At 43.7% G+C, this 25,683-nt stretch overlaps 1 protein-coding gene across 3 annotated transcripts in view; it reads left to right on the forward strand.

Moving 5' to 3' along the window:
* The first annotated feature begins 3,455 nt into the window (after window positions 1-3,455).
* Window positions 3,456-25,683, forward strand: part of trmu (tRNA 5-methylaminomethyl-2-thiouridylate methyltransferase) — a 49,780-nt gene continuing 27,552 nt past the window's right edge. Inside the window, exon 1 of one of the 3 annotated variants that reach the window (XM_073066348.1) lies at window positions 3,456-3,559. Coding sequence is in view for 1 of the 3 variants with exons in the window: in XM_073066346.1 (XP_072922447.1) it covers window positions 3,947-4,031 (85 nt within the window). In the remaining 2 variants the exon portion in view is untranslated. Of the gene's footprint in view, window positions 3,560-3,757; window positions 4,032-17,792; window positions 17,913-25,683 lie in introns of those variants that run through there. The other 2 variants (XM_073066346.1, XM_073066349.1) reach the window with 2 other exon arrangements.

Here is a 25,683-nt window from a genome sequence, read left to right on the forward strand (position 1 = left end):
AAACAATCAGTGCAGATAATGGACTACCTTCATGCAATGCTTTTGATGACTGCATTGTCCAAATCTTCATTTTCAATGTAACATTCAAGATGATTGATTTCCTTTGTAATTCCTAACTTTCTGAAGAAACAAAATCATTTTATTTTCACTTCTGGCCATTTCCGGCATCTTCAAACCTGAATGCTTGACACTGCAGTGAATAAAACAGTTACAAATTGTCTTGCTGTTTATTTCTTCCCAACTATTAGTGAAAAACCACTGCTTTTTGAACACAAACACACAGTGATGCTATTTTAAAAACTGATAGCTCTAAGCACGGTGTAGTGTCTAACGGCCATGCAATTGCACATGACTGATACTAGTTAGAAACTGTTCAGCAAGTCTCCCCCAATTAAGTGGTGTAGTGCTACAATACATTGATAATCACAGGCTTATTTTCACTAAAGTTCCACCCAGTCTGATGATTTCCAAGTGTTCAAGTCCTGTATTTTAGATTAGAGTTTATTTGTTACCTTTTATTTGCATTTAATATTTATCTATGGTTGTATAACAAGTGGCTGTGCCAGCAAATTTCCACAAGTATCAGGGTTTGGAATTTCTTCATGAACTCTTAAAAGATATTAATAAGATTGAAAGTAAAATGAAATGGGATTTGGGGATTGTAACATCAAAACATCGAGTTGCTGGTCTCCAGCTCTTGCTTGTTACAGAAGCAACCTCTCTCCATTCAACATACGGAGATGTTGGGATGGACAGTAGTTTTTGATGGACTCTGGATCATGGTCTCTTTGGGGGCTTTGCTATTGTTTGCATGGGGAGGGAGGGAGTTGGTACTTTCACTGGAGTAAGGGGGGTGATGCTTTTGCTGCTGTGTGTGTGGGGGGGGGTGCTTTGGGGTTCCAATGTTGCGGTCATGCATTCCAATGGTTTTTTTCTGTTTTGTGCATGACTGAAGATTAAAAATTTCAGACTGTATACATTCTCTGATAGTAAATTGAACCATTGAACCACAAAATGAACTGGACGATAGAAAAATCCTTCAGAATTAAATATTTTATTGCTTAGGCAGCACTGTGCTGAAGCTAATAAAACTCCTGCCTTACAGCCAATATTTGATCTTGACCTCTAGTGCTGCCTGTGTGGAGTTTGCATGTACTCCATGTGACCACCCTTCCAGGTTTTCTGATGTCTGACTACAGACATCCTCCAAAAGGACCACAACCTTGTCACGGTTTGGGGGCTTGAGTGCTACAGTGACCTGGAGAGCTGTGTTGGCCAGAGTCAAGGTTTTATGCTCATGGTAGGGTCACCCATGCCGAACAGGTCAAAGGATAGAGATTAAACCAAGAGAGGTCCACCGGTCCTCTAGGTTCAAGGGTTCAGCTCAGGGGTAACAACCCTGACTGCAGAAACAAAATTATTAAGGAAACAACACTGAAGAACCCTTCTACATCTGAGTACAATGGCACTCCTGAGACTCCATCTAGGACTTGCATGACTGACAGTAGTGAAAACCAAGAGGAAGCTGCTGACATGATGAAGGAAGCCCTGCAGACCACCAAAGATGTAGGGCCTATATTACTGCCCTAAATGCCAGTGTTGTAACAGGCAGTAACACACACAACAGATGAGCAGGTGGTAGTTTAATTGAATGCTAGAATCTGGGAAGCTGATAACTGGAGGAGAACAACTGGAATTGTTGAAGATTAATCTAAACAGACGCTTGGTAACTCAGCCATGGATAGTCCCAAGCCCAGCTGCAAAAGGAAGAGTGTTGGACGTGGCGCAAGCCTATCCCGTAAAAGCCCAGAGCTACAGAAATGCCAACAGAAGCTCAAAGGAGCTCATTCCTGGGGGAGGACGAAGTATGAGGTCGTGTGGTGAAAGTGGAAGCCGTGGGGTCCATCAACCCTTCGGCCTAGGACAGTGGACTCTGACGAGCTGCTCTTGGCGGCCTATGCTCCATTCGGAGTGATGGGCGTAAGAAGATTGTGATGGGCTGAAGGGCCTTTTTCTGTGCCGTATCACTCTGACTACAAACGAAATTCGCACTTTTACCAATCACTAAATTGGCCCACTAGAAATATTATTTTGTTACATTTAAGTTTTTTTTGACTCTGGATCACTTACTCTGAATTTGGTATGGTCCTTTTTAAACATTCGACCATTCTAATACGGTGATGCGGCATTCTCTATAGGTGATGAGAGTTGGTTCTGAATTGGACATATTTCTCTCTATCATGCACACCCATCTGGTTATGTGGTCTTAATTTTGTTAAAATACCGTGGAGAAAATTCTAACTGGCTTCATCGCCTTCTGGTATGGGGGGGGGGGGGGGGGTTGCTACTGCGCAGGATGCAGTAAGTTGAGAACTTAATCATGGGCACTAGGCTCCAGAACATCCAGGATATCTTCATGGAGCAATGCTTCAGAAAGGCAGCATCCATCATCATTACGGACCCCCATCACCCAGGTCATGCCTTGTTCTCATCAGGAAGGAGGTACAGAGGTCTAAAGGCACACACTCAACGATTCAGGAACAGCTTCTTCCCTTCTGCCATCTGATTTCTGAATGGACATTAAACTAATGAGGTTCATTTTTCACTCATAAACAAGAGAAGATCTGCAAATGCTGGAAATCCACTACTTACTTAACCATTTCATATTTATATGTCTGTCTGTCTAGGTACCATATCCGATGCAGACGTTGGTGACCATGGTTTTCCATATAGATCTATCCCTTGTTCTTTGGATGACTTCCATTTCCTCAATATGTAGCCACCTGGCTAGGCTTTTGATGTACATAAGCCGAGGTCTTCCTCTAGGTTTGTTCCCCTCAATCTTTCCAGAGAGTATGAGTTTTTCTAGTTCATTTTTCTGCATGATGTGTACTAGGAATCTTGAGTTGTCTGCTCTTATTGTTGGTATCAGTGATCTAACTGCTTGGGCTGTTCTGAGAACTTCTTCATTTGATGTGGGTGCGGTCCATGATATTTTTAACACTCTCCTGTGGAACCATAATTCAGCTGCTTCTAGTCTCTTTTCCATTGCTGGGGAAATGGTCCAGCATTCACTTCCATAAGTCAGGATAGAATAAATGTAGCGCTGCAGTATTCTGTTTTTAGTGTACATGGTCATATTTCTGTCTTAATATGGTCTTCATTTTTTGGAAAGCTTCTTTCACCATTGCTATTCTGTATTTGATATCTGTGTGTCGCACCTGCCATCACTTGTTATTAGGCTGCCAAGATATCCGAATTTGTTGACTTATTTGATGTTTGTATTTCCGATCTTGATCACACATTGTGGGGTGTTTATATATATTTACTGTAATCTAGTACTGTATTTTCTATTGTGTACAGTATTGCATTGTACTGCTGCCGCAAAGATAAACAATTTCACGACAAATGCCGGTGACATTGAACCTGATTCTGATCACTTTCAATTGCGTGGCGGTCCAGTGATGGACGGATACCCTCTCGTAACCCCTCACTGACTGCAATACAAGGAGTCACGAGAGGGGATCAATACCTCCAATTTATAGATCTGATTGCTAGGGTAAGTAGATGCATGTCATGAATCATGTAGCCAGCTGCATGTTTGCAGGTGAACCGTAAATTCTTCCAGCAGGTACAGTACAGACTGAGATCCCTAGGCTGCCGCACAGAGCATACACTGAGGATCCAGGGCGCTGGTTTCATAAACCCTAGATCCCATGGCACCAGTTCCGGGCCCCCAGACTCTGGATCATCCGCTACGCCCTCGGAATGGAGCCGGTTGGAGCTTCCCCCACCGCCCGCTCCGGAGGAAGGGGACTGAGTGACAATTAGGGAGCCGGACTCTTGTCTCCGGCTGCAGTTTTCCGGCGGATCGGTGTACAGCGGGCGCCGGCTGGGGAAGGAGCGGCGGCGGCGGCGGCGGTTTTGCCCCGGGTCAGCGTGGCGGATGAGCCGGTCGCTGCGCCGAGTCGTGTGCGCTGTGTCCGGCGGCGTGGACAGCGCCGTCGCGGCGCTCCTGCTTCGGCGGAGAGGTAAGGAGTTAGCAGCGAGCGGGAGAGGTCGGAGCGCCGGCACAGACCGAGGGATTTGGTCGCCGAGCTGGTGCCTCAGTGGGGTCGATTTTAACCTCGGGGATTGTTCTTGTAGGGTTCCACGATCTCCATGTGACCTTCGTGGGTTTCACCCTACCTAAATAATTCTCGCATCCACCACGGTGTAATGGAATTGCTTGTTCGCACGACTTTGGAACAGCTAGCTACTACTTTCCTACAACCATCAGGCCTGCACAACCCTAACCCTGCCTCAGCAAACAGAACAGCATGGGCTGCCACGGACTTGTTTCTGATTGTGTCCTTATTTTTGCATTGAATTGTTTTGGCATAGTCTTTTTCTCTCTCTTCACTGTCGCATAATTAATGCATCGTTTGTATTCTGTTTTTTTTTGTACTTATCTGACTGATGCAGCTGCAAGCAAGTTTATCATTGTAACTGAACCTTACTGTATATGACAAATTTGACTTGAGTGTGTAAATTAAGGGTGGTCACAGGCTGGTGTGGAAGCCCAAATGCTCTTGAACAGAAAGGCCTACAAAAAGTTTTAGATACGGCGCAGTTGATCACCTCCCAACCATTGAACCACCCCTACCACCTAGGACATGGTGTCTTCTTGTTGCTGCCATCAGAAAGAAGGTACAGGACCTTCAGACCCACACCACCAGATTCAAGGACAGTTATTATCTGTTATCAGGCTCTTGAACCAAAAGAGACAACTACACTCAACTTCACTTGTCCCATCATTGAAATGTTCCCACAATCTATGGACTCACTTTCATGGACTCTTCGACTGATGTTCTTGATATTTATTGCTTGCTTACTTTTTTCTTTCTTTTTGTATTTTCACAGTTTGTTGACCTCTGCACTCTGGTTGAACGCCCTAGTTGGGTGATGTTTCATTGATTCTATTATGGATTTATTGAGTATGCCCACAAGAAAATGAATCCCAGGGTTGTATGTGATATGTATATACTTTGATAATAAATTTACTTTGAACTTTTGAAATTATTGAGAATGTATGGAGAACAACCATAGAGTAAAATAGAGTGGAATTTGTTAAATGTGACCAAGAAAGCTTCCTTGATCAATATTGAGTGGGACATACTAGAAAGAGTGCCACACTGGGCCTCCTCTTGGGGAATGATGTAAAGCAAGTGGCAGATATGTCTCTTAGTGAGGATTTGGTCAAGTGACTTTAATTCTATGTTTTCTAAAGTAGCTATGGAGAAAGGTACAACTGACTCGCAGGGTAGGGTTCTGAACTGGGGCAGGGCATGTTTTAGATCCATTAAATAGGATCTTGCAGGCAAGGTTGTTTGCAGGGAAAGAAGCATTAGGGTCAGGGTCAAGTGGGAGGCTTTTAAAAGTGTGATGTCAAGAATTCAAGGTATGCATGTTGATTTTAGGGTGAAGGGCAAGACTGACAGGTTTTGGGAATTCTAGTTGATGAGAGAGATTGAGGCTATGGTTAAAAAGGGGGAGAGAACGGCGCATAAACAATCGGGAACTAGTCATAAGGGGGAGATACATGTTCTTCAGCCCAATGAATCCATGTCAACCACAGTGCCCACCCAGATGGTCCCAATTTTCTGGCTTGGCCAACATCCCTCTAAACTCCACCCTTCTATATACCTGTCCAAATGCTGCTTAAATGCTGTTGCTATAACTGCCTCAATGACTACTTCTGGCAGCTCGTTAGATATGCTCACCAACCTCTGGGAAAAGTTGCTCTTCACCTCCCTTATTACTCTTTCTGCTCTACTCCTAAGTTACGCCCCTAGTTTTGGAGTCTGCTACTTTGGGTGAAAGGCAGTCACCAATTATCTATGCCAGGGGTTCACAACCTTTTCTCTGCCATGGACCAATATCAGTAAGCAAGCGGTCATGGACCCCAGGTTGGAAACTCCTGATCTATGCTCTTCATAATTTGAAACGTCTCTATAAGGTCGCCCCATATTCTTTGACATTCCACAGAATGAAGACCTAGTTTGCCCAACCTCTTCCTATAAATCAGTCCCTCTAGTTCTGGCAACAGCCTTGTAAACAGCCTTCTCCCTCCTGCCGTTTGGGAAAAGGCTCCGAAGCATTTGGGCTGTCACGACCAGACTATGTAACAGTTTCTTCCCCCAAGCTATCAACCCCTCAATACCCGAAGCCTGAACTGACACCTTGCCCTATTGTCCTGTTTATTATTTATTGTAATGCCTGCGCTGTTTTGTGCACTTTATGCAGTCCTGTGTAGGTCTGTAGTCCAGTGTAGCTTTCTCTGTGTTTTTTTTTTTTAAAACGTAGTTCAGTCTAGTTTTTGTACTGTGTCATGTAACACCATGGTCCTGAAAAACATTGTCTCATTTTTACTGTGTACTGTACCAGCAGTTATGGTCAAAATGACAATAAAAGTGACTTGACTTGAAATCTTTTCTGCACTCCTTCCAGTTTGACCTCATTTTTCTAATAAGGTGAATAAAATTGTACACAATACTCTTAAGTGCAGCTTCACCAACAGTGTGTACTACTGTAACAACCTATTGTCCGAACTCCTATACTCAATGTCCTTACTGATGAAGGCCAGTGTGGTAAATACCTTTTTCACCACCTGTTGACCTGTGAAGCTGCTTTCAATGAATTATGCACTTGTACTCCTAATCTCTATGTTCCATTACACTCTTCACTGCTGTACAAGTCCTATGCAGGAATGACTTTCCAAAATGCATCACCTCATACTTAATCTGTTTTCAAATCCATTTGCTACTTCTCGACTTACTTCTGTGACTGATCAAGATCCCTTTTTAATCTACGATAACCTTCTTCACTGTCAACACTTCCAGTTTCATGTCATCCAGAAACTTACTGATCAAACTATGTATAAGAGCTATATGTAATAACAAGGGTCACATCTCAGCACTGATCCCTGAGGCACACATCAGCCTTCATTCCAAGAAACAACCTTCAGCCACCAAACTCTACTTCCCATCTCTGAGTCAATTTTGAATCCACTTAGCCAACTCTGTCTGGATTCCATGGGACTTGCCCTTCCAGATGAGCCTACCATGCCGTAACTTGTCAAAGACCTTGCTAAAGCCCAGATAGATGACGTATGCTACCTTATCCTCATCTAACCTTTTGGTTACTTCTTCAACAAACTAAAAGGTTCATCAAGCATGAGCTTCCCATATACAAAGCCCTTCTGATTCGTCCTATTCAGACTCTGTCTACCAAAATGCTGGTAGATTCTGTCCGCCAGAAATTCCTCCAGTGACGTACCCACTACTGATGTCAAGTTGATCTGCCTGTAGTTCCTTAGCATGTCCTTGCAACCTTTTTTAAATAATGTAACAGTTTTAATGAGACTGTAAGAAGTGCAGGGGTGCACTTGGGGGGGGGGGGGGCAAAAAGAGCATATGAAAAGGATATGGCAGGCAATATGAGGCAAAATCCTAAGCAACTTCAATGTTCAAAGTAAATGTATTATCAATGTGTGTGTGTGTGTGTGTGTATGTATATACAACACTGAGATTCATTTTCTTGTGGGCATACTGAATAAATCTACAGAATAATAACCATAACAGAATCAATGAACCATCACCCAACTAAGGTGTTCAACCAGAGTGCAGAAGTCAACAAACTGTGCAAATACAAACAGAAAAGTAGTAATAAATAAATAAGCAAGAAATATCGAGAACATGAGATGAGTCCTCAAAAGTGAGTCCATTGGGTGTGGGAACATTTCAATGATGGGGCAGGTGAAGTTATCTCCTCTGGTTCAACAACCTGATAGTTGGTGGGTAGTAACTATTCCTGAACCTGGTGATGTGAGTCCTGAGGTTCTTGTACCTTCTTCCAGATGGCAGCAGCAAAAAGAGAGCATGATCTGGGTTGGTGTATTAAGAGTGAAAGGGTGGCGGGGTGAAAGTATGCCCCCTTAAAAATCAACATGACCATCAAGAGAATGGGAGGGATTTTTAAGGAATATTTCTCCTCAGTTTTTATTGTGGAGAAAATGATGGAAGCTGAGGAAATGGGGAAAATGAGTGGTGATTATCTTGGAGCACTAACAAATTAGCAAGGAGAAGGTATTGGAGGTCTTATATTCATTAAGGTGGATAAATTGTCAGGGCCTGACCTGTTGCATTCTTGAACATTATGAGAAGGTACAGATAAAATTGAGAAGGACTCAGAGATTTTTGCTTTATCTGTGTCTGCAGGTAAAGTTTGGGAGGACAGTGGCTAATGTACCATTGTTGGTACATTAAACTCAGGCTGGTGCTGGATCCCAAGAGAGGGAATTTGTAGAATGCCTATGAGATGGCTTTTTAGAGCAGCTTGTGGTTAAGCCCACTAGGGGAAAGGCTGTTCTGGAGTGGGTGTTATGTAATGATCCAGATTTGAAAAGGAAGATTAAGGAAATAGAACCTTTAGGAGACATTGCTAATAATATGATAGAGTTCATCCTGCAATTTGAGATTGGAGAAGTTAGTCAGGTGTACTGTATCAGTATTATAGTGGCGTAAAGGGAGTTGCAGGGGCATGTAAAAGGAGTTGGCCAAAGTTGATTGGAAGGGAACTCTAGCATAGGTCATGACAGATTAGCAATGGTTGGAGTCTCTGGGAGCAATTCAGAAGGTGCAAGATAGATACATCCCAATGAAGTAGTATTCTAAAGGGAGGATGAGGCATCCGTGGCTGACAAAAGCATAGAAGCAAAAGTGAGAGCATATAATAGACCAAGCATTAGTGGGAAGTTAGAGGATTGGGAAGCTTTTAAAAACCAACAGAAGGCAACTAAAAAAGCCAATAAATAGAGAAGAGATTAAATAGAAAGGTAAGATAGCTAATAATATAAAAGAGGATGCCGAAAGTTTTTACAGACATATAAAGAGGCAAGAGTAGATATTGGATTGCTTCAAAATGTCACTGAAGAGGAAGTAATCTGGGACAAGGAAATGGCGGACAAACTTCATTAGTATTTTGCATCAGTATTCGCTGTGGAAGACACCAGCAGTATGCCAGAAAGTCAAGGGTGTCACAGGCATGCAGAGGAGATTTACCAGGATGTTGCCTGGATTGGGGAGCATGCCTTATGAGAATAGGTTGAGTGAACTTGGCCTTTTCTCCTTGGAGCGACGGAGGATGAGAGGTGACCTGATAGAGGTGTATAAGATAATGAGAGGCATTGATTGTGTGGATAGTCAGAGGCTTTTTCCCAGGGCTGAAATGACTAGCACAAGAGGGCATAGTTTTAAGGTGCTTGGAAGTAGCTACAGAGGAGATGTCAGGGTTAAGTTTTTTTTACGCAGAGAGTGGTGAGTGCGTGGAATGGGCTGCCAGCCCCGGCGGTGGAGGCGGAAACAATAGGGTCTTTTAAGAGACTCCTGGATGGCTAAATGGAGCTTAGAAAAATAGAAGGCTATGGGTAACCCTAGATAGTTCTAAGGTAAGGACATGCTTGGCGCAGCTTTGTGGGTTGAAGGGCCTGTATTGTGCTGTAGGTTTTCTGTGTTTCTACAAGACAGAGCGTAGCTGCTGTTACTAAGGGGAAGGTGCTTGGGAAACTGAAAGTGTCTGAAGATAAATAAGTCACCTGAACAAGATGACCTACATCCCAGTGTTCTGAAAGAGGTAGCTGGAGAGATTGTGGAGGTATTAGATTCTGCAATGGTTCTGGAAAATTGCAAATATCATTCCATTCTTTCAGAAGGGAGGGAGGCAGAAGAAAGGAAATTTAAGGCCACTTAGCTTGATTTCAGTAGTTGAGAAGATGTTGGAGTACGTTATTCTGGCTAAAGATCTGCAGAAGGACTTGCACAGATTGGGAGAATGGGCAAAGAAGTAGTAGATGGAATATAGTGTTGGGCCGTGTATGGTCATGCGTTTTGGTAACATGAGGAGCATTTGCAGGGTCTGGACCTGCACTCACAGGAATTTAGAAGAATGTGGGAGGTTCTTTTTGAAACCTATTGAATATTGAAAGGCTTAGATTGAGTGAATGCTGAGAGGATGTTTCCTGGGTCTAGAATCAGGGGACATGGCATCAGAATAGATGAAGGATATCCCTTTAGAACAGAGATGAAGAGGTTGGTGAATCTCTGGAATTCTTTGCCATGGCTGTGCAGGCCAAGTCATTAAATATATTTAAAGCGGAGGGTCATAGGCTCTTGATTAATCATAGGTTATGAGGAGAAGGATAGAGAATGAGGTTGAGAGGGGTAATAAATCAGCTATGATGGAAGGGCGGAGTAGACTTGATGGGACAAATGGCCAAATTATCCTGCTATGTCTTGTGGCTTTACTGTTCGTAAAGGGTAGCTAATCAAACCAGAAAAGTATAGACCAGGGGTGTCAAACTCATTTTAGGTCACGGGCCGGATTGAGCAAAATGCAGCTTCATGCGGGCCGGATCAGTCGGACGCGTGCGAACGCAGCTTTCGTTGCCTCCGTTTTTTCAGCCTGCTCTCATGTGTCTCAGTCTCTGCTATAACTATAAAGTGTTTCACTTTACAAATTCCGTTTCTTATGAAGAAGGCTGCCGAATAAACACTAAAAACCCTGAAAACCTGGTACCTGAATAAACTCAGCATTAGCCATATCATACGCCATAGGCCTTCGATTACTGGGTCCAGCTTTAATAGTAATTAGATATTATCTCGCGGACCAAAGATAATTCCACTGCGGGCCGGATTTGGCCCGCGGGCCTTGAGTTTGACATATATGGTATAGACCATTGAGTCTGACAATGGTGGTGGGTAAATTGTTGGAGGGTATGCTGAATAGCAGGATCTACCAACATTTGGAGAGACAGGCTCTGATTTTGGACCCTCATGGCAGTTTGATCTGGAAGGTTAGATCACATGTGATCCAGGGGAAATAGCGGAGTGAGTTCTTAATTGGCTCAGTGGTAGGAAGCAAAGGGCGATGGCTGAAGTTTGCTTCTCAGACAGGTGTCCGGTGGTTATGTGTGCCACAGGGGTTGGTGCTGGGACTTTTGCTCTTTGTAATTTATATTAATTATTTGGATATGAATATTCAAAGCATGTATAGTAAACTTGTGAATGATACTAAAATAGGTGGTGTCCAGTGTTCCCTCTAAGGTGTGCGCATGCACGCATCTTTTGTTAGCGCACAAGGGAATTTAAACTACACAGAAGGTTGTCACCGTCTACCTCATTGGCATGTTAAGTATATTTAACGATCATACACAATCATATTTTTTTTTCCAATTTCTGATGCAGACAGTGTTGATAGTGTGGAGTTGTGACGAATTGTCTACAGATTTTAGAACTGGCTTATTTATACTGTTTTTATTGAAGAAATTATTGATTCACTATGTCGAATTCCAAAGAAGCAAAGGGCGTGAAGTGTAAAGAACTGCTAGTTCATTTAAAGTGAGATTGCTTAATGAAACAGTAGAGACAGCTACACTGAAATCTCATGAGGTCAGGAACGTGCAGCTACGAGAAATATTTATGTACACTAGAGAAGCTGGTGTTACCTGTATGTATTGTCACGGTGCAAAAGTTGCTGGAGAATTTGCAAGTGGGAAGAAGTGGAGTGATATTTGGAAACTTTACCTTTTAAAGTGTCATTTGGCAAGCAAATCATGTATGGACAGTGTGTAAATGCGCCGACGAGAAAATCCTTTATTACTCACTACAGACCTGCTATGTATGTTTTGTGAGAGTGCACGTGACCAAGAGCAAAAACAATCCAACCCAGAGGAGATCAAGGTTCTTATAGACAGTGTTTTGCTTTCATAGTTAAGCACTACAATGACTTCAGATTTGCTGTACAAGAAAAAAAATCCAATCTGATTATGGGCTTTTCTGAAATGGTGACATTTGCTCTTCAAAATGAAGAATTTTGTGACCTTGCAAAGTTGATGAACATTGGCTGAACCTTTCTTGCATCTAGCGCTGCCTGTGGAAAAGGTTTTAGCTTAATCAATCAAATCAAAAGCAAACTGAGAAATCGCTTAATGGTGTCATTTGGATATGCTGAGGAGAATTCAAAGCTTTCTGTTGGATGGGGGATTTATAAGTCTTGACAGTTTACAAAGAGCGGGTAAATGCCAAAGACAGGGGAGAAAAAATGACCGAGCAACTTAAATATGTTCATTATCTTGTTCAACTTTATATCTCTTATGCAGTTAAGCTACAAAATCTGTGCATGCAATGATTTCCAAATAAAAGAACGTATCTGGATATTTTGTTAACTAGTTTGTAATTTTGTAAGTTTTGTTTGAACATTTCAAACAATTTTAATAATGTGAAAAGATTGGTATTATTACATGAGTCTATGAGAAGTCAACTCAAGTCACCTTTTATTGTCATTTCGACCGTAACTGCTGGTACAGTACACAGTAAAAACGAGACAACGTTTTTCAGGACCGTGGTACTACATGAAACAGTACAAAAACTACACTGAACTGTGTAAAAACAACACAGAAAAAAATACTACACTAGACTACAGACCTACCCAGGACTACATAATGTGCACAAAACAGTGCAGGCATTACAATAAATAATAAACAAGACAGTAGGTACAGTAGAGGGCAGTAAGTTGGTGTCAGTCCGGGCTCTGGATATTGAGGAGTTTGATGGCTTGGGGGAAGAAACTGTTACATAGTCTGGTTGTGAGAGCCCGAATGCTTCAGTGCCTTTTCCCAGATGGCAGGAGGGAGAAGAGTTTGTATGAGGGGTGTGTGGGGTCCTTCAAAATGCTGTTTGCTTTGTGGATGCAGCGTGTAGTGTAAATGTAATGGCGGGAAGAAAGACCCCAATGATCTTCTCAGCTGACCTCAACTGCAGGGTCTTGCAATCCGAGATTGTGCAATTTCCGAACCAGGCAGTGATGCAGCTTCTCAGGATGTTCTCAATACAACCCCTGTAGAAGATGGGAGGTGGGAGATGGACTTTCCTCAGCCTTTGCAGAAAGTAGAGACGCTGCTGGGCTTTCTTTGCTATGGAGCTGGTGTTGAGGGGCCAGGTTAGATTCTCTGCCAGGTGAACCCCAAGAAATTTGGTGCTTTTAATGATCTCTATCGCAGAGCCATCGATGTTCAGTGGGGAGTGGTCACTCCGTGCCCTCCTGAAGTCAACAACCATCTCTTGTTTTGTTCACATTCAGAGACAGGTTGTTGGCTCTACACCAGTCTGTTAGCCGCTGCACCTCCTCCCTGTATGCTGACTTGTTGTTCTTGCTGATGAGACCCACCATGGTGGTGTCATCGGTGAACTTAATGATATGGTTCGAGCTGTGTGTTGCAGCACAGTCGTGGGTCAGCAGAGTGAACAGCAGTGGACTGAGCACGCAACCCTGGGGAGCCCCCGTGCTCAGTGTGATGGTGTTGGAGATGCTGCTCCCGATCCGGACTGACTGAAATCTCCCAGTCAGGAAGTCTAGGATCCAGTTGCAGAGGGAGGTGTTCAGGCCCAATAGGCTCAGCTTTCCAATCAGTTTCTGAGGGATGATTGTGTTGAATGCTGAACTGAAGTCTATAAACAGCATTCGAACATATGTGTCTTTTTTGTCCAGGTGGGTTAGGGCCAGGTGGAGGGTGATGGCAATGGCGTCGTCTGTTGAGCAGTTGGGATGGTACGCGAACTGCAGGGGGTCCAGTGAGGGGGGCAGCAGGGTCTTGATGAGCCTTTCGAAACACTTCATGATGATGGATGTGAGTGCAATGGGACAGTAGTCATTGAGGCAGGACACTGAAGACTTCTTTGGCATGGGGACAACGGTGGCGGCCTTGAAGCACGTTGGAATGATGGCGCTGCTCAGGGAGATGTTGAAGATGTCAGTGAGAACATCTGCTAGCTGGTCTGCATATAAGGACTCTACCAGGAATATGGTCTGGTCCAGCAGCCTTCTGTGGGTTGACCCTGCACAGGGTTCTTCTCACATCGGCCACGGTGAGACACAGCACCTGGTCATTGGGAGGAGGGGTGGACTTCCTCACTGCCACATCATTTTCCGCCTCAAAACAAGAGTAGAAGTTGTTCAGCGCATCTGGGAGGGAGGCATCACCCGTACAGTCAGGTGATGTTGTCCTGTAGTTAGTGACGTCCTGGATGCCCTTCCACATGCGCCACGTGTCGCCGCTGTCCTGGAAGTGGCTGTGGATTTGCTGGGCGTGTGCACACTTTGCCTCTCTGATGGCCGGGACAGTTTGGCCCTCGCTGTTGTTAGGGCTGCCTTGTCGCCTGCTCTGAAGGCGGAGTCATGGGTCCTCAGCAGCGCACGCACCTCCACGGTCATCCATGGCTTTGGTTAGCGCATGTAGTGATGGTCTTGGACAGAGTGACATCATTAATGCACTTGCTGATGTAGCTGGTCACTGATGCCGTGAACTCCTCTAAGTTGGTGGAGTCGCCATCGGTTGCAGCCTCCCTGAACATGTGCCAGTCAGTGTGCTCAAAGCAGCCTTGAAGAGCAGAGTTTTCCCAGGTGCTGTGTCTCACCGTGGCCGATGTGAGAAGAACCCTGTGCAGGGTCAACCCACAGAAGGCTGCTGGACCAGACAATATTCCTGCTGGCCAAGTTTTCAAGTAAGACTCATTGATGTGTATTATTTTATTTCTTTTAAACAATGAACAACAAACTGAACTTGGTAGTTTATTATCCTCAGGTTTATTTCCACTTAAAATTTAGTGTGCACATGTTGTTGTTACCGGGCAAAAAATTGCACAGCACATTACAGGCTCTATGGCCCACAGTGTTGTGCCGACCATGTAGCCTAGTTTCTTAGTCTCTCTCTCTCTCAGAATTTCCCTACCCCATAGCCCCCTATTTTTCTAAGCTCCATGTCTCCATGTGTTGGCGCGTGGCCAAGTGGTTAAGGCGTTGGTCTAGTGATCTGAAGGTCGCTAGTTCAGGCCTTAGCTAAAGACAGCATGTAGTGTCCTTGAGCAAGGCACTTAACCACACATTGCCATGCAACGACACCGGTGCCAAGCTGTATTGGCCTTTGCCCTTCCCTTGGACAACATCGGTCGTATGGAGAGGGGAGACTTGTTGGTCTCCCATACAACCCTGCCCAGGCCTACGCCCTGGAAACTTCCCAAAGCGCAAATCCATGGTCTCTCGAGACTAACGGATGCCTGTTATTATGTCTCTTAAAGGATCCTATTGTATCTGCATCCACCACCTTCACTGGCAGTGCATTCCATGCACCCACCACTCTCTGTGTGAAAAACTTACCTCTGACATCCCCCTTGTACCTATTTCCAAGCACCTTAAAACTATGCCTCTTGTATTAGCCATTTCAGCCCTGGGAAAAAGCCTCTGGCTATCTACATGATCAGTGCTCCTCATCATCTTATACACCTCTATCAGGTCTCCTCTCATCCTTCGTCACTCTAAGGAGAAAAGGTCAAGTTCACTCAACCTATTCTCATAAAGCATGCTCTCCAATCCAGGCAACAGCTGTGTACCCTTTCTGTAGTTTCCACATGCTTTCTGTAGTGAGGTGACCAGAACTGAACATCAAGCGGGGTCTAACTAAGGTCTTGTATAACTTTAACAGAACCTCAATGCTCTTGAACTCAATTCCATGGTTTTTGAATGCCATCACACCATACGCCTTCTTACAACACTGTCAACCTGCGCAGCAGCTTTGAGTGTCCTATGGACACAGAGCCCAAGAACTTGATGATCCTCCGCACTGCCAAGAGTCTTAACATTAATACTATGTTCTGTCTTCAAATTTGACCTACCAAAATGAACCACTTCACACTTAACTGGTTGAAGTCCATCTGCCACCTCTCAGCCTAGTTCTGTTTCCTATTGATGTCCTGCTGTAACCTCTGCCAGCCCTCCAGACTATCCACAACACCCCCAACCTTTGTGTCATCAGCAAACTTTCTAACCCACCCTTCTACTTCCTCATCCAGGTCATTTATAAAAATCACAAAGAGGAGGTGGTCCGGGACAGATCCCTGTGGAACACTGGGTCCCATACCTCCTTACTTTCTGAATGAGCCTTGCATGGGGAACTTTATCAAATGCCTTGTTGAAATCCATATACACTACATCTACGGCTCTACCTTCATCAAAGTGCTTTGTTAAATCCTTAAAGAATCCAATCAGGCTCGTAAGGCACGACTTACCTTTGACAAAGCTATGCTGAATATTCCTAATCATATTATGCCTCTCCAAATGTTCATAAATCCTGCCTCTCAGGATCTTCCCCAACAACTTACCAACCACTGAAGTGTAAGACTCACTGGTCTATAATTTCCTGGGTTACCTCTACTCCCTTTCTTGAACAAGGGAACAACATTTACAACCCTCCAATCCTCAGGTACCACTCCTTTCCCTATTGTTAAAGCAAAGATCATCGCCAGAAGCTCAGCAATCTCCTCGCTCGCTTCCCACAGTAGCCTGGGGTATGTCTAGACCAGTCCCGGTGACTTATCCAACTTAATACCTTTCAAAAGCTCCAGCACATCCTTTTTCCTACTGACTATATGCTCAAGAATTTCAGTCTGCTGTAAGTCATCCCCACGATTGCCAAGGTCCTTTTCACTGGTGAATGTTGAAGCAAAGTAATTATTAAGTACCTTCGCTACATCCTTCAACTCCATGCACACGTTTCCACAATCGCACCTGATTAGTCCTGTTCTCACAAGACTCATTTTCAGTCTCCCACGACCCCCCTTTTCTGTCTCCCACGACCCCCCCCCCCCCACTCTCGGTCTCCCACGACCTCCCCCCACTCTCGGTCTCACACGACCCCCCCCCCCCCACTCACCGTCTCCCACCAATCCCCACAAACCCTCCCTCTCTGTCTCCCCCCCACCCTTTTATCTCTGCCTCTGTCTTTGATCAGTAAATCATTTCTCCCACACAAATTGCTCTTGTCAAGTACATTGAACACTGTTCTCTAAAGGGAAACCGATCAGATAATCAACACTAATCATTCTCTTGCTGAATTAACAGTGACGGCTCCATTGTTTTTAATTGCTACTTTCTTGTTGATTAATCTTTTTTAAAAAAGCAATTAAACAGGGTGCAACTAAGGTACCACCAGAGGGGGCTCTGGTATTATTTAATTACTTTTCAAGACCAAGCCATGAGTTTGAAAGAATGAGCAGCTGACTTTCTTTGTGTCTCAACCAGTTAGTGATTTCATGTTGGAGAGCATTAAAGTTTGATCTTCGCTTAGCAGTGTTACCTGATCTCACTTGTGAGGCTTTAGGGCAATGGAGAAGATATGGTTTCCATCTTTATTCCTTTTCCAACGAGTCTCTTGACATAAAGATAATTCACAATCGAAGAGAATAGATTTTATGGATGGCCTTTAGCATTATTAAACATAGATCAGCTGCCACCTTGGATTTATTGCATTGGTGGTTCTTTTGAGCACATGACGCTGTCTGCACTATCAAGACATAGGACATGGCAGCAGAATCAGACCATCAAGTCTGTTCTCCATCATGGTTAACTATTATCCGTCCCAACCCCATTCTCCTTTTCTCCTGACTAATCAACGTCTGCTTTAAATATACCCATATATTATGATCCAGGCTGTTTTGCTCCAAACGCCGTGAGTGCCGTGCACGGAACAGCAGGCTACAGTACCTCTGTGTGTTTGTTTGTCTTAACGTTATTTAGTGTGTTTCTTACGTTTGTTTTTGCACTGGCTAGCAACACTGCAAACTAACAATGGACATTAATCTGTTTAAGAACATCATCGTCATCCTGCTGGCTCTCAAGATCGTTCATTCCATCGAGTGCTGTGACTACAGTAGCAGGGGCAATGCTGTGTATATGAGGGAGCAACTACCAGCAGCCTTTGTTTGCCCAGCAGAAGATCGATATTCGGGACAAGCTGAGATGGAGATACCGAGGCTGCAGATCGGGTAAAAAACATTGCAACAGGAGACAGATGTAAACCATAGAAAGGGTGCAGAGAAGATTTACAAGGATGTTGCCTGGATTGGGGAGCATGTCTTATGAGAACAGGTTGAGGGAACTCAGCCTTTTTTCCTTGGAGCGATGGAGGATAAGAGGTGATCTGATAGAGGTGTATAAGATGATGAGAGGCATTGATTGTGTGGATAGTCAGAGGCTTTTTCCCAGGGCTGAGATGGCTAGCACAAGAGGGCACAGTTTTAAGGTGCTTGGAAGTAGGTACAGGGGGGATGTCAGGGGTAGGCTTTTTACGCAGAGAATGATGAGTGCGTGGAATGGGCTGCCAGCGACAATGGTGGAGGCAGATACGATAGGGTCTTTTAAGAGACTCCTGGACAGGTACATGGATCTCAGAAAAATAGAGGGCTATGGGTAACCCTAGGTAATTTCTCAGGTAAGGACATGTTTGGCACAAGTTTGTGGGCCGAAGGGCCTGTATTGAGCTGTAGGTTTTGTATGTTTCTATGTTCTATATCTCTTCCTCTATCATTATGGGGAATGTAAGATCGCTGACAAATAAAATGGAGAAACTAGCAGTACCCACGAGGACACACAGAACGAATACCAGGAACATAAAATCATAAGAAATAGGAGCAGCTGTGGGCCATCTGGCCTGTCGAGCCTGCTCCGCTGTTCAATAAGATCATGGCTGATCTGGCACGATCTGGAATGCAGTGTTAAGTGTTTCACTGAGACTTGGCTACACAAGCAAATCCCAGATTCCAGTGCTACTGTGAATTGTTTTCAATGCTGCAAGTTAATCTACAGTGTGGTAAGAGGAAGGGAGATGAACTTGCTGTGCTTGTGAACAATAGATGGTGTAATGCCGGTTACATTTTTGTGAAAGAATGAATCTGCAGTCTGGACATTGAACTGCTTGCTGTGAGTTTTATCTACTGTTTGAGTTCAGCCACACCATATTGGTCATTGTTTACATTCCGCCTTCTTGACGCAGTCCCGATGCTGTGTGTGATGTCATGCATACTACCATCGTGAGACTCCAGACTCAACACCCCAGTGCGTTCTTCGCAGTATCGGGAGAGTTCAACCATGTTTCTCTCTCGACAACCCCACCCTGTCTTCAATCAGTTTGTCAGGTGCCGTACAAATGAAAATAAAACATTCAGTCTCTTGTATGCAAGTGTCAAAGTTGCATACAGCTCCACAGCTCTCCCCCCACTTGGAAGATCAGATCATCTCTGGTTCACTTCATGCCCTTTTATACTGTCAAAGTACCCCAACAACTAGCTATCACCAAGATAGTTAAGAAATGGTCTCCAGAGGCTATCGAGGCCCTGAAGGACTGCTTTGAGATTACTGACTGGAATAAGCTTTGTGAGGCTGTATGGGGAGGACATTAACAGACTTACTGATTGTATCACTGGCTACATCAATTTCTGTGTGGGCGCTGTAATACCATCAAGGACTGTTGCTGCTTCCCTAACTACAAATCATGGGTCACCAGTGTTCTAAAGGCCTTTCTCAACCACAAAAAGAGAGCCGATAGGGAGGAATTGAAACCTGTGCGGAGGGAGCTAAAGGAGAAGATCAAGGTGGCTAACGAGGAATACAGGAGAGAATTGGGCAGAGTAGCACACGGGAAGAACATCACTGGCTTCAATCAGCCTGGCTGTAGAGCCCTGGAATGCAGCCGTAAATGAGCTAATGAGTTAAACCATTTCAATATATATGACAATTGCCCTCCTGTTCACACCCTCTTCAACACACCAGTCCAGGTGCCGAAGCACCCAAAGCTCCTTCAGCACCAACACCTCCTCTCTTACCTCCTCCAGGTCATGCCTATATCCCCTCCTTGCCCTGCATCTACCATCCACACCTCCACATACCAACTGTTATTGTCCCGATCTTCACCTCCCCCAACCCCCACCTTGCACCAACTCCCCAGTCATCATGGACTCACCTTCACTACTGAGCAGGTGAGAAGGGCTGTGGGGAAACTCAGGCACAGTGAAGCATTGAGACCGGATGGTGTGAACCCCGAGGTCCTGAAGGAGTGTTCTGAGCAGCTGTGTGGAGTTCTCCAGCACGTTTTCAATTAGAGTCACTGGCCTGGAAGGGGTCCCAACTATATGGAGAACGTCATGTGTGGTCCCAGTACCCAAGAAGAACCAACCAAGAGTCTTGAATGACTATCATCCAGTGGTCCTGACTTCACACATCATGAAGACCCTATAGAGGCTGATCTTGGCTCACCTCTGACCCCTGGTGGAGGACTTTGTCAAATGGTGTCAGCTGCAGCTGAACATCAATAAGACAAAGGAGACCGTGATGGACTTTCGGAAAACCAAGCCTGCATTGCTCCCCGTTACTATTGATTGTCAGGACGTGGATGTGGTGAGGACCCAGTCTGTGTAGGTGCACCTGGACAACAGACTTGAATGGAGCACCAACACAGAGGCTGTGTACAAGAAGGGCCAGAGTCACCTCTACTTCCTGAGGAGACTGAGGTCCTTTGGAGTATGCAGGCCTCTCTTTCACGTGTTCTACCAGTCTGTTGTTGCCAGTACAATCTTCTATGCGGTGGCGTGCTGGGGCAATGGCATCAGCATGTGTGATGCCAACAAGTCAATAAACTGATTAGAAAGTCTGGCTCTGTTATGGGAGTCAAACTGAACACACTGGAGGCTGTGGTAGAACAAAGGACCCTATGGAAAATACTGGCATTTTTGTACAATATTTCTCACCCTCTGCATGCCACCTTGGCTGAAACAGACTAAGACAACTGCACTGCTTCGAAGAGCACTATATGAGGTCTTTCTTACCCTCAGCCACTAGGCTCTATACTGAGTCAACCTACAGTCGGGGAAGTGATGACCCCCTCCTGTTCGACAGTTGTTAACTTCCGTTTACCACATCCTGCTATCGTGGACTTCTTATCTGGACGGTGTGAATGTGCACCCATTACTGTACAATATTACAGTAATTCTTGCAATACCATCTTATCAGTGCGAACTTGGAAATCTTGTAATCTTTGACTTGTAAATCTTGTACATCTTATTTTTAAAACAACTTTTTAAAATTCCTTACTTCTATTGTATATCTGTGCACTTGCTACTGTGACACTGTAATTTCGTTTGGGAACAATAAAATATCTATCTACCTATCTATGAATTTTAATAAGATGACTGGAAAAACATCAAACTAGTTCTCAGGTTTAATTTATTGATTGTTCTCTATTGTCATAAATACTGATAGAAGAATAATTGGTGTGGGATATAGCAATATTTTAATAATTTTTTGAAACAGCTTTATTATTTGGGAAATGTAGTGAGAGCTATGAATTGTTATGCATGGCTAGAGTGTTTGCTACAGATAGAGATACTTTTGTTTTACTTATTCTTGTTAATCAGCAAAAGGTTTGAATAGAAGCTCTCACCATGTTTCAGGTATGCCTTTGAACTGGTGCATTGTTTAATCTTTTTTTACAATAAATCAGTGTGAGGAATTTTACCTGTTCTACTTAATTTGATTTTGTTCTTGATATATTTCCTGAAATATGTAGTACTGTTAATAAATTATTGTTCCATTATGCTGAGAACAGTAATTTAGTTCACTATCAGATTACATCAACCCTACTTTTAAAATCCCTTTGTTTTAGCAAACAGTTTAACCATGAACATGTAAATGCAGTTGATCACTCAATGAATGAACAATTGTAACAGCATTTAAGAAGTTTCTAGATAAGCACTTGAATCGCTTAGGCCTAGAGGGGTGTGGGCCAAGGGCTGGGAGGTGGGATTAGTGCAGACAGGTGCCCACTGTTGGCATGGATGTGGTAGGTTTTTATTTATTGAGATACAGCATGGAGTAGGCCCTTCGAACTGCGCAGCCCCCTGATTTAACCCTAGCCTAATCACAGGACAATTTACAATGACCAATTAACCTACCAATCAGTATGTCTTTAGACTGTGGGAGGAAACCGGAGCACCTGGTCACGGGGAGAACGTACAAACTTCTTACAGGCAGTAGTGGGAATTGAACTCTTATCCCTGGAACTGTAAAGCGTCGTTCAGTGGTTCAATTTAATATCAGAGAATGTACATGACACTGTTTGGCCTAAGCTCAAATAATAATGAGGCAGCCTACAGAGAAGTCATCTGTCTGACACAGTGGTGTCAAGAAAGCGACCTCTCTGTCAATGTCGCAAAAACAAAGGAGCTGGTTGTGGATTACAGGAGGAATGGATATGGGCTAGCCTCTATGAAGTCAATGGATCTGGGGTTGAGAGGGTGAACAGCTTTAAGTTCCTCACTGAGGATCTCATGTGTTCTGTTCATACTGGCTGTGTGGTGAAAAAAGCACAACAGCGCCTCTTTCACCTCAGACAGTTGAAGAAGTTTGGTGTAGACCCCCAAATCCTAAGAACTTTCTACAGGGGCACAATTGAGAGCATCCTGACTGGTTGTATCACTGCCTGGTATGGGAACTGTACTTCCCTCAATCGCAGGACTCTGTAGAGAGTGGTGCGGACAGCCCAGCGCATCTGCAGATGTGAACTTCCCACTATTCAGGACATTTACAAAGATAGGTGTGTAAAAAGGGCCTGAAGGATCATCGAGGACCCGAGTCATCCCAACCACAAACTGTTCCAGCTGCTACCATCCGGGAAATGGTATCATAGCATAAAAGCCAGGGCCCATCTCCGGGACAGCTTCTTCCACCAGGTCATCAGACTGGTCAACTCGTGCTGACACAACTGTATTTCTATGTTATATTGACTATGTACTATTTATTATAAGTTATTATAAATTGCACATTTGGACGGAGACGTAACGTAAAGATTTTTACTCCTCGTGTATATGAAGGATGTAAGTAATAAAATCCATTCCATTCTATTCATTTCAATTCAGATCCTTACTCTTTGCAGACATCCATGAAACAGAAGAAAACAAAACCCAAAGAATGAATAACAGCTCCCCTCCCCCCACCACACAAGCAACAGCTAAAGCATCAATACTCCCCCACGCCCCCCGCTCCAGCAAAATCATTAGCTCCCACAATGCAAGCCATAGCAAAGCCCCTCAGAGACCGTGGTGTAGAGTCCATCAGAAACTACTGTCCACCCCAACACTTCGACATCTCACTAATGAGGGGGAGAGAGAGGTATCGCTCCTGAAACAGATGAGAGGAAGCCCACTACACAACTGTGCCACCTTGTATGGCTTGTTGCTGTAAAATTCTTTGCCTCAATAACTGGAAAATGTAAATTGCTAAATCTGGGAGATTCTGATAACTTTCCTCACATACATAAAAACGTATAAAATCTACTATAAAATAGCACAACGGATTCAGTTCATTGACTAGTTACAGAGTTCAGTGAAACCCTGCAGGATGTTATCAGCCTAAGTGATGCATACAGCTATTGAAAGGATATAATCACACAAATCTAGTCCTGATTTTGTTTTTGCTGATTACTGGCAAACTAATGCCTTGTGCAGTGATGGTGTCCTCTTTCTGACATCTCTGTGTTCAGTGTAAAAGAGTATTTTCATGATTTGGAAATTAAGCTGAACTAGTGGGTTTTTATATTAGAACACAGAACAGTACAGGAGCAGGCCCTTCAGCCCACGATATTGTGCCAGGTTAATTAAACAAGTAATTAAATACCTGACTAAACTAATTCCTTTTGCTACACAATGTCAATATCCCTCCATTTTCAGCACATTCATGTGACTATCTAGGAGCCTCTTAAGCACCTTTATTGTATTTGTCTTTACTGCATCCCTACCAGTGGGTTCCAGGCACCCACTACTCTTTGTTTTTTTTTAAGAAAACCTCCCCCGCACATCTCTTTTGAATTTACCCCCTCTCTCTTGAAGACATTTTGATCCTGGGAGAAAGATACGGGCTGTCTTCTCTACCTCTCTCAGTGCTGAGGTAATCCAGAAGCCATGTTAGCCTTTGAAATGTGAGGTTTTTAAAAAAAAATCATAATGTTTTCATATGGAGTTCTATCAATAAGAATACATTTTATATTGAATCAATTAATTTTTGAAGGTGTAATTTGTGGCTTGCACCTCATGAGCACAGGCGAGCAAAGTGGAGCCACTATTTTCTCCCCCTTAATCTCATCTGAGTAGTCCAGGGCTCAGCTTGGCATCATACCTACACTTCAGACCGCTGATCTACTTTGCCCATCAAACTTGTTTCAGTGTCTGTACCTGGCCCATTGCTATCAAATCCCCATGCTGTAGTCAGAAAACCTGGTGCCTGATCATGAAAAGTGGCTGGAGAGGTTTGGAAAACAGGTTCATGTGTTTCTTGTACAGAACAGCTGTATTTTGTAAATACTCTACATTGAGTTTTGGTGCTACTTCAAATCTTTTCCTGATTATACATTGCACAATTTTGCCTCAATTCAACTTCTGTGAAACTGTTTAAATTGAGTGATGGGGCATTGATTGTTAGAACATGGAACAGTATAGAAACAGACCCTTCAATCCATTGTACCTCTGCCAATTCAGACGCCAATTCCACCTGACTGTACACGGTCTATCTCTCTTCATTCCTGCCTCTACTTGTTCCTGTCTCAGTGTTTCTTAAACATTGCTATCGTATTTGCCACCACCATTTCCTGGCAGCACGTTCCAGGCACCTATCACTCAATTTAAAAAAGAACTCTGCCTTAAATCTACTTGAAAATGTTCCCCTCCCACTTTAGATGTATGCCCTGTAGCATTTCCACTCTGACTGTCAAGCCTATTTATACTTTTTCTAATTTAATATACTTCTAAATTTGCCAAGAACAATCATGCTTGACCATGATCACCCACATCATATAGCGCGGCACATAATGATGATGATACTTCTAAAAGGTTGGTCCTCAGCCTCTGACACTCCAAAGAAAACTGTTAACTTTTGTCCAGCTTCATACTCTCTAATCCAGGTAAGAGGTGAACAACTTCTACACCCGCACTAAAGCGCCCACACCCTTCCTATAATGTGGCAACCAGAACTGATCAAGATCTGCGGCAAACTTTTAAAAAAAACATAGGACTTTTTTACATCTTTAATATTGGACTAATTGATTCCACAATTAATATATTTTTGAACTTGTTCAAATTCTGTATATTTGATCTAAGTGATGTACATGAGGTATATAAGTATCGTGTCTTGCTTCCATTGCCGATGAGGCTTCCTGTCAATGAACTATACAGAACTTAACAACCAGAGTCATGTTTCCAAAAAGTGCCACTTCTCAGTCTAGGTCCAGCTGGGTACATTGCCTTATTTACTTGATTAAAAAGGATAAAACTGCATTCAACATATCTATAAAGTTGGCCAGGTTAAGAGAATGAAATTGTGATACTTCCATTGTAAATTAGTAAAGTTATCAATGTTTCAGCGCGGGATATAGGCTGCGGTGAACAAAGTGTAATTTAATTTTGAGCATCTACACAATTTTACAATTAGGGTCTTTTCAAATGTAATAATGATGGAATTGGAAACAATCCTGTTAATTCCTATTTGTTGAACAGAATTTTCAGCTTATTTATTTACAGTACTGTGCAAAAGTGTTTCGCACATATGTATAGCTAGGGTGCCTAAGACTTTTGCACAGTACTGTGTTCATCAACAAATAGTGGAGAGCGAGTTTGTAACTGGCAGGAGCAAAGGATGTTGGAATGGTGAGAATGGAGCGCCACGGGAGGGGTGTGGGACAGGTGGCAGAGAGGATGTGCCAGGGTGGGGAGTGGT

Source organism: Hemitrygon akajei, chromosome 14 (assembly GCF_048418815.1).
Source record: "Hemitrygon akajei chromosome 14, sHemAka1.3, whole genome shotgun sequence".
NCBI classification, from domain to species: domain Eukaryota; kingdom Metazoa; phylum Chordata; class Chondrichthyes; order Myliobatiformes; family Dasyatidae; genus Hemitrygon; species Hemitrygon akajei.